This window comes from Peromyscus leucopus, chromosome 4, assembly GCF_004664715.2.
Source record: "Peromyscus leucopus breed LL Stock chromosome 4, UCI_PerLeu_2.1, whole genome shotgun sequence".
Lineage (NCBI taxonomy): Eukaryota > Metazoa > Chordata > Mammalia > Rodentia > Cricetidae > Peromyscus > Peromyscus leucopus.
The window spans coordinates 150,407,958-150,420,201 of NC_051066.1; the positions used below are offsets into that span (position 1 = coordinate 150,407,958).

General features: G+C 39.0%; 1 protein-coding gene across 1 annotated transcript in view; it reads left to right on the forward strand.

The window, feature by feature from the left end:
- Cse1l (chromosome segregation 1 like) overlaps window positions 1–12,244 on the forward strand; it is a 49,005-nt gene that overhangs the window by 21,476 nt on the left and 15,285 nt on the right. The window contains exons 4-13 of the mRNA XM_028868552.2: window positions 933–1,034; window positions 1,116–1,261; window positions 1,563–1,653; window positions 4,203–4,310; window positions 6,250–6,342; window positions 8,672–8,839; window positions 8,945–9,074; window positions 9,976–10,041; window positions 11,043–11,245; window positions 11,928–12,012. Of these exons, the coding sequence (XP_028724385.1) occupies window positions 933–1,034; window positions 1,116–1,261; window positions 1,563–1,653; window positions 4,203–4,310; window positions 6,250–6,342; window positions 8,672–8,839; window positions 8,945–9,074; window positions 9,976–10,041; window positions 11,043–11,245; window positions 11,928–12,012 (1,192 nt within the window). The remainder of the gene's footprint in view (window positions 1–932; window positions 1,035–1,115; window positions 1,262–1,562; window positions 1,654–4,202; window positions 4,311–6,249; window positions 6,343–8,671; window positions 8,840–8,944; window positions 9,075–9,975; window positions 10,042–11,042; window positions 11,246–11,927; window positions 12,013–12,244) is intronic.

Genomic DNA, 12,244 nt, shown 5'->3' on the forward strand with positions numbered 1-12,244 from the left:
CTCAAATTCCAGACCTCAAATTCTTTTCTAGTTGTTTATCTTTTTTTGTTTGTTTGTTTTTTTGGGTTTTTTGTTTGTTTGTTGTTTTTTGAGACAGTTTCTCTGTGTAGTCCTTGGCTGTTCTAGAACTCACTCTGTAGACCAGGGCCTCAAACTCAGATCCATCTGCCTCTGCCTCCCAAGTACTGGGATCAAAGGTGTGCACCACCTTACCATGGTTTATGCCTGGCAGGAACCAAATTCTTAATTGGCATCAGGGAGTCAGAGAACCCCAGTGGTTTTTATATCAGATACTACATTTAGAATTGAATATGTCTCCCCCCCCCCCCCTTTTTTTTTTCTGGAGCTGAGGACCGAACCCAGGGCCTTGTGCTTGCTAGGCAAGTGCTCTACCACTGAGCTAAATCCCCAACCCTTTCTCCCTTTTTTTGAAGCAAAGTGTTTTCTAATATATTTTAAGACAATTGGTAGTGGTGCATGCCATTAATCCCAGCTCTTGGGAGGCAGAGGCAGTTGGATCTCAGTGAGTTTCAAGGCCAGCTTGGTCTACAGAGAGAGTTCCAGGACACCCAGGGCTGTTATGCAGAGAAACCCTGTTTCAAAACACCAAGGGAAAAAAAAGATATTTTAATGTAGAATTTAAACATGAAGTTTAAGAGAAAGAGAGGTACTTGGAAAGAAAGAAAGATAGACTCTGAGCATAGACTTCTCTGGCGTCACCAAAATATGCATTTCTCTCAGGAAAGAGTTCATGCTTTTGCCAGATTACTACAATCTGTTCTTGTTCCTGTAGGAGGAGACTGAGGAATGGCCACATTTCCTCCATTTTCCTTGGTAACCTGCGATAATAAAATTGGTTGTATTTTATCTGTGAACCCAGATGGATGTGAAAGTGGATCGATCCTACTTGCTCATTGATGTTTCTCTTTTAGGTTGAAGATGAACCAAACAAAATTTGTGAAGCTGATCGAGTGGCTATTAAAGCCAATATAGTGCATCTGATGCTGAGCAGTCCGGAGCAGATTCAGAAGCAGGTAATGTTCCTACTTGTGGGCTAGGCCAGGGAGGGTGTGCTCCTTTATGAGGCTCTGCTAATCCAGCTTTTCCTTCTCTAGCTGAGTGATGCTATTAGCATCATAGGCAGAGAAGATTTCCCTCAGAAATGGCCTGACTTGTTGACAGAAATGGTGAATCGCTTTCAGAGTGGAGATTTCCATGTTATTAATGGAGTCCTTCGTACAGCACATTCACTTTTTAAAAGGTATTAATATACAAGTTTATTCTTTTAGTATACTTTTTCTGTTACATTAGTGTAACTTTCTGCTATGTAACTTACTACTTTGAGTATGAATATTCTTGAGTGACAGACAGATCGTTATTGGGTTTGCTTCTTCTTGAGCAAGAACGTTCATCTCAAACTGCCCTATTTTCTGTGGGGTAATTAGAATATTTGTGCTTTGAATTCAGAAGGCTATCTGGTGAAGGTGTCTAGGCATCTGTCCTTGGTCATCTAACTTGAGTTAACAGAAAGTAGTACTCCTGTACTTCTCTCCATTTTCTAGATACCGTCATGAGTTTAAGTCAAACGAGTTATGGACCGAGATTAAACTTGTTTTGGATGCCTTTGCTTTGCCTTTGACTAATCTCTTTAAGGTATGGTATGTCTTGAAAATTATCTAGTATTTTAAATTGCTTAAATATGTGTATACATTTCGAGAGATTTTTTTTTTTTAACTTGTTTGATAGTGCAGCATTTCTTTTAGAAGAATTTCAACCCTGTGCAGAAATGGACATGGTGAGGAGTGAGCTTCCATGTTGTACAAGTATTAAGTTACTGACACTTTGTTAGTCTGCTCCCTTAGTTTTGAGGGATATTTCAAAACAAAACCCAAGCATCCTATCATTCACCCAAGTAAGTGAATGTGTATCTCTAAAGACAGATTCATACTTTTGACCTTAGGTGGAACTTACTTAATTTCATCATTTTAAAGAAAATAGGCTACTTTCTTTAGAATGTTTTTGGTATTTATAAGAGTTCTATAAAATTGAAAAAAAATTAACTCATTTTTTTCCAGAAAAAAAAAAATCACACAAATACAGTTAGTAAATTGAGAGTTGGACTTAAGTCTGGCTTCCTTTGATGGCAGAAATATTTTTCATTTGCCTTCAGAGAGGATAGTTGCGTAGTAGTCAGTATTCAGATACAGAGCTTATACAGAGGTTTTTAGTGTTAGGATAAATTTTTTCAAAAATTAAGACAAAATGTAATCAATTTTCCAACTTTGGATTGGCAGAGATTTTTATTTTCTTTCTTTTTTTTAATTTTTTTATTTTTTTATTTTTTTTTGGTTTTTCAAGACAGGGTTTCTCTGTGCAGCTTTGCGCCTTTCCTGGGACTCACTTGGTAGCCCAGGCTGGCCTCGAACTTACAGAGATCCGCCTGCCTCTGCCTCCCGAGTGCTGGGATTAAAGGCGTGCGCCACCACCACCCGGCGAGATTTTTATTTTCTAACAATGGAAAAAGTTTTAGTCAGGGTCTAGGCATAGTTCACATGTCTGTAATCTCAGCACATAGGAAGCAGAGGCAGGAATATTAGAAATTTGAGGCTATCTGGGCTGTATGAGCAAGTCAGTTTGGTTTCTATGGTGAGACTGTCTAGAGAAGAAAAAAGGTTTATACAAATTACAGTGAATGAAATGAACACACTGTTCTGAATGTTCTGTTAGAAATACTGCTACTTTTCTTGGGTGTGGCAGTTCATTGAGAAAGCCTTAATATTTTTAATTCTAAATTCCAGAATAAAGCAAGTACCATTTATTTACATAGTAAATGTGTGCAAAGTACAGGAATTTTTAGCATATAAAAGTCCTGTTGTTTGCTATGTACACTCTATACATTAGGCATTCTTTCAGTATTTTGAGACAAGGTGTCTCTTTTTTAGATTTATTTATTTTGCTTTATGTATACGAATGTTTTGCTTGCATGCATGTATATGCACCATGTGTAAGCCTGTTGGATTCCCTGGAACTGTAGGTTCTTATCCACTGTAGTACTTTTAACCACCAAGTCATCTCTCTAACCCTCTTCTCTACTGTAGGTAGTAGCTCTGGCTGGCCTGAAACTCACTCTGTAGACCAAGCTGGCCTCAAACAAAAGAGATCCACCAGCCTTTCGGTCCAGGAATTAGAAGTTAGATGCTACTACATTTTTCTTTCCAGGATCTCACTATGTAGCCCTGGCAGGCCTAGAACCTAGCATGTAGACCAAATTGGCCTTGAACTTAGTGACTCACCTGTGCTGGCATTAAAGGTGTGAGGTATACTACACTTGGCTCTTGTTTATTTTTAAGATAGTCTCTTATAGTTCAGGCTATCCTTGAACTTACTATGTCATGATGACCTTGAACTTCTGGCAATCCTGGCTTTACCTTCCAAGTAGCTAGGTTACATGCATGCACTGCCCCCAACAAGGTGAAGACAGCAACAAGGTGTTGCTGAAGATCAAACCCTTGGCTTCCTGCATGTCTTTGTTCTACCTCCATCCTATGTGTGCGCCGCCCTACCCCACCCCCAAGTATTTTTGTGACTAGGTCTGATGTAGCTCATGCGTCCCTTGAACCTTGGAATCCTTCTGCTTGTACTTGGATCACAGGCTTGCTTGACCACACCCAGCTGTAACTCACCACTAGAGTAATATTCCTTATGAGCAGTGGAGTCTGGGTTCTATGCAGATCTCTGGCCTCCCAACCCCATTACTGTGCTGTTGTTTTGTACTACTCATGTAGAATCTCATACTCAAAAGTAGAGACATGCAAAACATTGTGTACAAAAACGCATTGCTGCAGTTAGGATAATGTTCAGTTGGAAACGATCTAAATACCAAAGGGTAGAAGAATTTCTTAATGGGTGCATGTGGAAATGCTTTTTGTTTAGTATTTATATATGTGTACCTAGGTAATGCAAAGATGCTCAGAGTGTTCAAATTTGGATTCTTCAGTAGTGCTTGCTGTTACAGTCAAATTAAAACTATACACTTTAAACTTATTTTTCAGAATCTCTTTAGGTTAATAAATGCTACTATTTAAAGGCCTCATTTGGAGAAGAAATTTGAGTAGTCTCAGCATAGTGCAAGGCTATGTCACTAAGCTCAGCATGCTGGCTTTTATGACACACTAAAGCTATGTTCCTAAATTCCTTTCCAGGCTACCATTGAATTGTGCAGTACCCATGCAAATGACGCCTCTGCCCTGAGGATTCTTTTTTCTTCTTTGATCCTGATCTCAAAATTGTTCTATAGTTTAAACTTTCAGGTAAGTTTCACTTGGTTTCTTGTTTTTGGTTCTGTCTCTTTTAACTTTAAATAAACAAATTTGAACACCTGGCAAGACTGCTTTTCCAAACCTTTTCTCATGTTTTGTTTTATAGGGATTTTTTTTCCTCTCTGTTTTTCACACATCCACAGGGTTGTTTTTACTAGTGTTTGGAGGTGGTGGTAATTGGGAAAGGGTACATTCTGTGTATCCAGTGAAGCTGTGTCAGAGCCTTTTCCCTCTCGTGGGTCTACAGTGAATATACTGTTAGCACACTGTGAAGATAATCCTAAGAAACTATTTATGTAAATGAACAAGAGGAAGACCTCAAAAATCATATCATTTTAGAATTGGGGGTTGGAGCGATGGCTTGACATCAGAACTGAAATTTTAGACAATTATGAGTAGCTTTATGGGTACTGGAACCAAAAATCACTTAGCCATCTCCCCCCACTCTTCCTGCCCCAACTCTTTTTAAATCATTACAGAATTAGATTTCTGAATGCCAGTAAGATAGCTGAACATGTCAAGGTACTTCTTTGAAGTTGACTCCCAGGATACACATGGTGGAAGGAGAAGGCCAGCTCCTGAACATCTTCTGACCTCTGTGTCTGCTGTGCCTATGTATGAATATGTGTGCACACAGAGAAAAAATAATACATGAATGTTATTTTTAATGTTTAAAAGATTTTTTTATGTGTATGTGTGCCAAGTGTGTATGGGTGCCTGTGGAGGCCAGAAGTGGGCTGGAGTTACAGGTAGTTGAGAGTCGCCATGTGGGTGCTAGGTCCCAGACTTAGGTGTTCTGAAAAAGCAGCAGGTGCTCTTAACCACTGAGCCATCTCATTGTAGGCTTGTGAGAAAGGGGGGAAGCTCTGACAGGAATTAAAACCAAAGACATGTCAGAGGAAATGCTGGGGACCACTGAATTACAGCAGGGGATGTCTATCATGCTGGTTACGAAGATACCATCTCCAGTTATTCCTTTTAGAAAAAATTATCTGTTTATTATTTTTATTTATTGTGTGTCTGAGGATGTGCCATGTGTGTGGATGCCTTACAGGTCAGAAAAGGACTTCATTTGAATCCCCTAGAACTGGAGTTGCAGGTGTTTGGGACTTACCACGTGGGTGTTGGGACCCAAACTCTGATTCTAAGAGCAGCACAGGCTCTTAGTCTCTGAGTTTCTCTTCAGCTTTCTTTATTTAAGTTTCTTTTTCTGTGTGTGTGCACACATGTGCTGTGTGTCCTGTTCTTGATGCAAAGATTTTTGAATCAGAGCTTCAGGACAAGGAGGGGTATTAACTGATGCACATACATGTGCCAAAATAGAGGAACCAGGTTTGGCCTTTGTACTGTGTATTCTGTGCCTATTCTTACTCTCAGAACATGACAGTGTTTGCAGTTGGGGTGGGGCCTCCACCAAAGGAAATGGCATTTTTATTAGGTAAAGGTGACAAATGTCTCCAAACAATAGACCCCATGTATGTGTTGAACTGGATAGCAAAATCCTTAAGTGAGTACTACTGGGTTTTTGTTGTTATCATTTTGTTTTGTTTTGTTTTTATTTGAAAAATCTGGAAAAATAAGCTTGAGTTGTCACTGCCGGGAAGTGCAGTGCTTCGGAACACAGTATTGTACTATGCTAGAGAAAATCAGCAACTGTACAGGAGGTCAGAGTCTGGACTGCTGGTCATTTTACAAGAAGCTCAGTAGCTGGAAGGGAATTGGGGTGGGGGGTGTGCCGAGTTGGTAATGAGTGTGATTTTCGAAGGCCTATCAATGTAGGACAGACATCAGACTATCAGACTGATTATACAGCTGCCAGTCACAGAAGGAACAGGATCACTTGAGCCTACAGGCATGAGCAAATGTGTGTCTTAGTGGGGAAATGGATTCATCTATTCAGTTTAATCAGAAGTCCTTGGTTATCCCTCAGGATCTCCCTGAATTCTTTGAAGATAATATGGAAACTTGGATGAACAATTTTCATACCCTCTTGACATTGGATAATAAGCTCCTACAGACTGATGTAAGTATTTAAAATATTGTCAAAGTCTTTTTCCTTTATTAAGAATTATTTCCGTGTATAGATAAAATGCAATGTTGGAATGTTTGCTTAGCATGAGTGGGCCCTGGGTTCAAAACAGCACCAAAAATAATTAGTCTGAAGACTGACTTACTGTTAGATTGTTAATAGATAAAAATCCACAAATGTAAGAAATATTTGACCATGTGATATGTAGGAAATTTCTTACCATTATGGGCCTACCTTCCTATAATCCCAGTGCTGTCAGAAGATTGAGAGTACTATGTCAGAGTTCAGTGTCATTCTCGGGTCTAAGGCCACCCTGGATTATGAGACTGTCTCATGGGAAAAAGGGGTGGAGAGAGCTTGCAAGATAGCTCAGCAGATCATAGCACACGTTGCCATGCTTGATCCTTTTTCCGCCTTTGAGGCAGGGTTTCTCTGTGTAGCCCTGGTTGTCCTGGAACTTGCTTGTAGACCTGGCTGGCCTTGAACTCGACGTGCATTTGTCTCTGCTTCCCAAGTGCAGGGATTGAAACGTACCTTCACGATTCCCGACTTAATAGTTTATTGTTTATTTTCTAGCATGAATTTGTACAGTTCATAAGGGCTGAGAAATGTCCAACTCATATACTGTGGAGGAAATAGTACGTGGAGGAAATACTGCTCCATACAGTTAATCAAAAATGTCCCCAGAGTCACTCAGGTTTGGACTCAAATCATGAGGGGCACAACAAGGAGAGACTGTACTAGTCAGTTTCAATGTTGAACTCAACTTAATGTTATATTAATCAAAATGTTTTATGTGTGCTAGTGTTTGCCTGCATTCAGTATATGCACCACATTCGCATAGTGCTTGCCGAGGCCAGAAGAGGATGTTAGACCCTTGGAACTGGAGTTGACAGTGGTTATGAAGTTCTGTGTGGATACTGGGAACTGAACCCAGGGCTGCAAGAGAAGCTTTTTATCCTGTTTCCCCTGCTGTTTTAATATTTTATAGCAAAGTATTACTCACACAAATCTTAGTGTTAATTTGTTTGGAGATAGGGCATTACACATTTTAGTATACTTATTAATAAAATGATAATCCTTTGTGGGGCAGCAGCATAATATTAAAATTGGGGTGCACTGGTGTGCTTAATAGTTAAGAGCACCAGCTGCTCTTACAGAGAACCTATGTTTAGTTACCAGTACCCACATGCTGGCTTACAACCATCTGTTACTCCACTTCCAGGGAATCCAATGCTCTCTTCTGGTCTCCACTGGCACCAGGCACACATGTGATACACAGGCATACATACAGGCAAAATACCTATGTACATAAAACTTGATAATAATAAGATAGTTTTAAAAGCCCGTGTTACAGAAAGTATGATATATGATTATTATTATTGTTCAAACTTCTATAGGATTATTTTTTGTTTTAGGTTTTTAAATTTTATGTGTGTGAATGTATTGCTTACACATACAAATCTGTATCATGTACATCCTGGAACTGAGGTTATCAATGGTTGTGAATTGCCATGTGGCTGCTAGGAATTGATCTGGATCCTCAGCAGGAATGGGAAGTGATCTTTGGTTGGTTGGTTGGTTGGTTGGTTGGTTGGTTGGTTGGTTTTTCGAGACAGGGTTTCTCTGTAGTTTTGGAACCTGTCCTGGAACTTGCTTTGTAGACAAGGCTGGCCTAGAACTCATAGAGATCGCCTGGATGTGCCTCCTGGGTGCTGGGATTAAAGGCGTGCGCCACCACCGCCTGGCTGAGAAGTGTTCTTAATCACTGAGATGTTTCTCTAGTCTCCAGATATTTTTCAATCTTATATTTGAAATGCTTCATTATCAGCAATAAGGAGAAAAGGCTTTACTCAACTCAAAAATTTGTGAAAATCTATCTAGGTGTTATCATGCTTGCCTGTAATTCAAGTACTTTGGATGTTAAGGTCAAAGGATCATTAGTTTGAGACTCGCCTAGGACATGTTGAAAGACTTTATTTTTATGGAGGCCATGGTGGCGCATGCCTTTAGGAGTCAGGTGCAGGCAGATCTCTGAGTTTGAGGACTGCCTACTCTGCAGACTAGTTCCAGGTCAGGCAGGGCTACATGGAGAAACTTTGTCTTGAAAAACTAAAAGTTGGAGAGTGTTGAGAGTTACTGTCAGTAACATTAATGTTTTTTATCACTTGTTTATTTGAAAACCTTGCATAGATTGATGGTAGCACAAATGCAGTGCAATAATTGACTTGGATTTAAATTTTAAGATGCCTGTGCCTGAATTTAGCTTCTCTCCTTCCTTTAAAAGCTGTGTGTTTGAGTTCTGTCTTTTCTTTCATGTGAGGATGAAGAGGAAGCAGGCTTACTGGAGCTTTTAAAATCTCAGATTTGTGATAATGCTGCTCTCTATGCACAAAAGTATGATGAAGAATTTCAGCGGTACCTGCCTCGTTTTGTCACAGCCATCTGGAATTTACTAGTTACAACTGGTCAAGAGGTTAAATATGATTTGGTAAGATGATGGTAGAGACAGGATATATTCCTTCCATGTTTATGTCATACAAAAAAAAGTTAGTTTTGCTTTTAAATGTATTCTTATTTTTGTGTTTTGTTTCAGTTGGTAAGTAATGCAATTCAATTTCTGGCTTCAGTTTGCGAAAGACCTCATTATAAGAATCTGTTTGAGGACCAGAACACGCTGACAAGTATCTGTGAAAAGGTTATTGTGCCTAACATGGAATTTAGAGGTAATTATGGCAAAATGGAAAGGGCTTTTAGGGGAGTAAAAGCTATTCTTCAAAGTGTACAAACTGGGGATCTAGGCATGATCTCCAGTTTCCTCTCCTGTTTTAACGGTGTTTAACATCAATTTATTGAAATGTCTTCTAACTGTAAGATTTCATTTTTTTAAACTGCTAGATATTACCTGGTTTTTAAACCAAGGTAGAAAATGTAACAGCTGTGAAATGATTGTTGCTATGATTGTGTGTGTGGTGGTGTGTTGTTTCTTTTATTTAAAAAAAAAAGAAAGTGAGAAATAATCTCAAATTCATGAAATTGTTTAATTTTAAAATTGTAACTACTTTTAATGTTTCACTAAGATAAATAAGGAGTTCTGAAAACAGTTGACTTGAAGATAGATGCCTGCCTTGTCTGTTTAAAATGGAGCCTGTATTTCTCCTCTCTATTAGGAAGGTGGGGGTTTGGGTTGTGTGTTACCCGGGCACCCAGTGCTGCTCAGGGCTGGAACAGCAGGGAAGCTAAAGGGGACTTTGTTTCATTTGGGAGTTTTCCAGCCACATCTGAAGGACAGATCTTTATTCTGATAATGTCTGCTCTACTTGTGTTTATCAATGAAATATTTTATCAAATTATAGTGAATACAGTTATGTTTTGTTGTAATGTACTTACCGACAAAATAGAAGGTATTTTAGAATGATGCCTAAACTTTTGAATGTTGGAGGTGAACGTGGAGTTTAGGAATCCTATTCTTTATTACAACTATGATTTGCCTAATACTGGAGTGTTTGCTGCGGAAGTCCTAGTGAAAGAATACTTGTAAAACAGCAGTAGTTCTGATGCTCAGGTGTAGAGTATGATGATGTGTGTTCTCTGGAGGCTATCTGAAAGAATCAACTTTCTCTGTAGCTGCTGATGAAGAAGCGTTTGAAGATAATTCTGAGGAGTACATAAGAAGGGATTTGGAAGGCTCTGGTATGTATTTGGGTTTTTTAGTTACTAGTCACCTAGCAAGCCATTTTTAAGGCTTTTTTTCTAATAAATGTGGGAAGTGACTAATAGTATAATTTTAGCTTTTATTAAGAATGTTTTTGGGCTGGAGAGATGGCTTAGTGGTTAAGAGCACCAACTGCTCTTCCAGAGGTCCTGAGTTCAGTTCCTAGCAATCACATGGTGGCTCACAACCACTGTAATGAGATCTGGTGCCCTCTTCTGGCCTGCAGGGACACATGCAGGCAGAATACTGTATACATAATAAATAAGTAAATCTTTTTTAAAAAAAAAGAATGTTTTCCAGGGTTGGGGATTTAGCTCAGTGGTAGAGCGCTTGCCTAGCAAGGCAAGGCCCTAGGTTCGGTCCTCAGCTTTGGGGGGAAAAAAGTTTTCCTTTTCTAACCCCAACCCTTGTGTCTGTCTCCTTCCTCTTTCTCGTTCCCTCTTCCTCTTTCATACTTGTATATACACACATAATTTTTAAAAAGTATAAACTGATCAAGGAAGACACTCAACATTGACTTCTAGCCTATACACACTAAAAATACTTGTGAATGCACAGGAACGCATACCTAGGCTTTAAAGCTACACAGGGAACCCCTGTCTCAAAAAAACAAAAACAAACAAAAAAAAAAAGTTTGAGGTGATCCTCAACTACACAGCAAGTTTGAAGCCATCCCGTGCTATATGTAAGTAACCCTGTATCAAAAAATTCAGTTCTTAATAGAGCCCTTACATCAGTACATTGATTGCCTGGCTTCAGTCCTTATCAAAAAAAAAAAGTCTTAAACCTTTTGTCTTTTCAAAATATTCTTTATAGGATTTATGATATTATAACCACTTTAGGTGTGTTCTCATTTAGTGTTTTTTTTATAGGAAAAAAGTGGGTTCAATGGGTTCTTTTTGTTGTGCTGCTGACAGTTTCTTAGAAACTGGACTGGTTGCTTCTTCTTTCCAAGATACGTTTTCTTTCAATTTTATAGATATTGATACTAGACGCAGGGCTGCTTGTGATCTTGTACGAGGATTATGCAAATTTTTTGAAGGTCCTGTGACAGGAATCTTCTCTGGTTATGTTAATTCTATGCTCCAGGAATATGCAAAAAATCCATCTGTCAACTGGAAACACAAAGATGCAGCCATTTACCTTGTCACATCTTTGGCATCAAAAGCCCAAACACAGAAGGTAAATCTTTTCTTGTTGGTTTTGTTTCTGGAACATCTTGGCAAGCACAGGACTTATAAAGAAATAATGTATTTCTGCTAATGCAGACTGTTGCTCTTAATCTTCTCTTCCCCCAAGCTTCATGTGGATGAACTGAGTGCTAACCTCTTTGTCCATGCTGCCTCATTACCTCAGCAGAGACTATGTATAAAACATGATTAACATTGACTGTCTTAAGACAGTTTTGTTTTCTAAGAACTTGGGTATTGAAGGGTTCATCTCTGTGCTGAAGAGATAATACCAGCACTCCAGACTAGAGAATTGTGAACTCAAGACCATCAGAGCTACATAGAGACACCCTGGCTCAAAAATGAAAAAGAAAAAACACAATGGAGAGATGGCTTTGTGGTGAAGTGCACTGGCTACTTTTCCAGAGGACCTGGGTTCAAATTCTAGCACCTGCACCTACATGGTTCATAGCCATTTGTAACTCCAGTTGCATGGGACCAAACACCCTCTTCTGGGCTCCTCAGGCACCTGACATGCATGTGGGGCACAGACATACATGAAGGCAACATTCATACATAAAAACAGGGGATTTTTTTTTTAAAGTGTTCATCTCCACTTTTGATGTGGCTTTCAAAAATTGCTTAAATTTCTGATCCTATATGCAGATATTATGTGTTATTTTACTTTCTTTCAGCATGGAATTACACAAGCCAATGAACTTGTAAACCTAACTGAATTTTTTGTGAATCACATACTTCCTGATTTAAAGTCTAATAATGGTGAGTTTTGTATAAGTGTTTCTTTTCTGTACCTTACAATGTTATACCTTCTATTTTTGCTCCAGTAGTATGGCAGAAGTCAAGGGCTTTGTGTCTGTGTTACTCCTAATTTTCAAAGAGGCAGTAATGATATGGTTTCCTCATCTCCTGTCTATGTAAAATTAACCTGACAATACTTTTTTTTAGAAGAAACTTGTAGTAAGGCAATAGACTGAAACTCAGCTTTGTTATC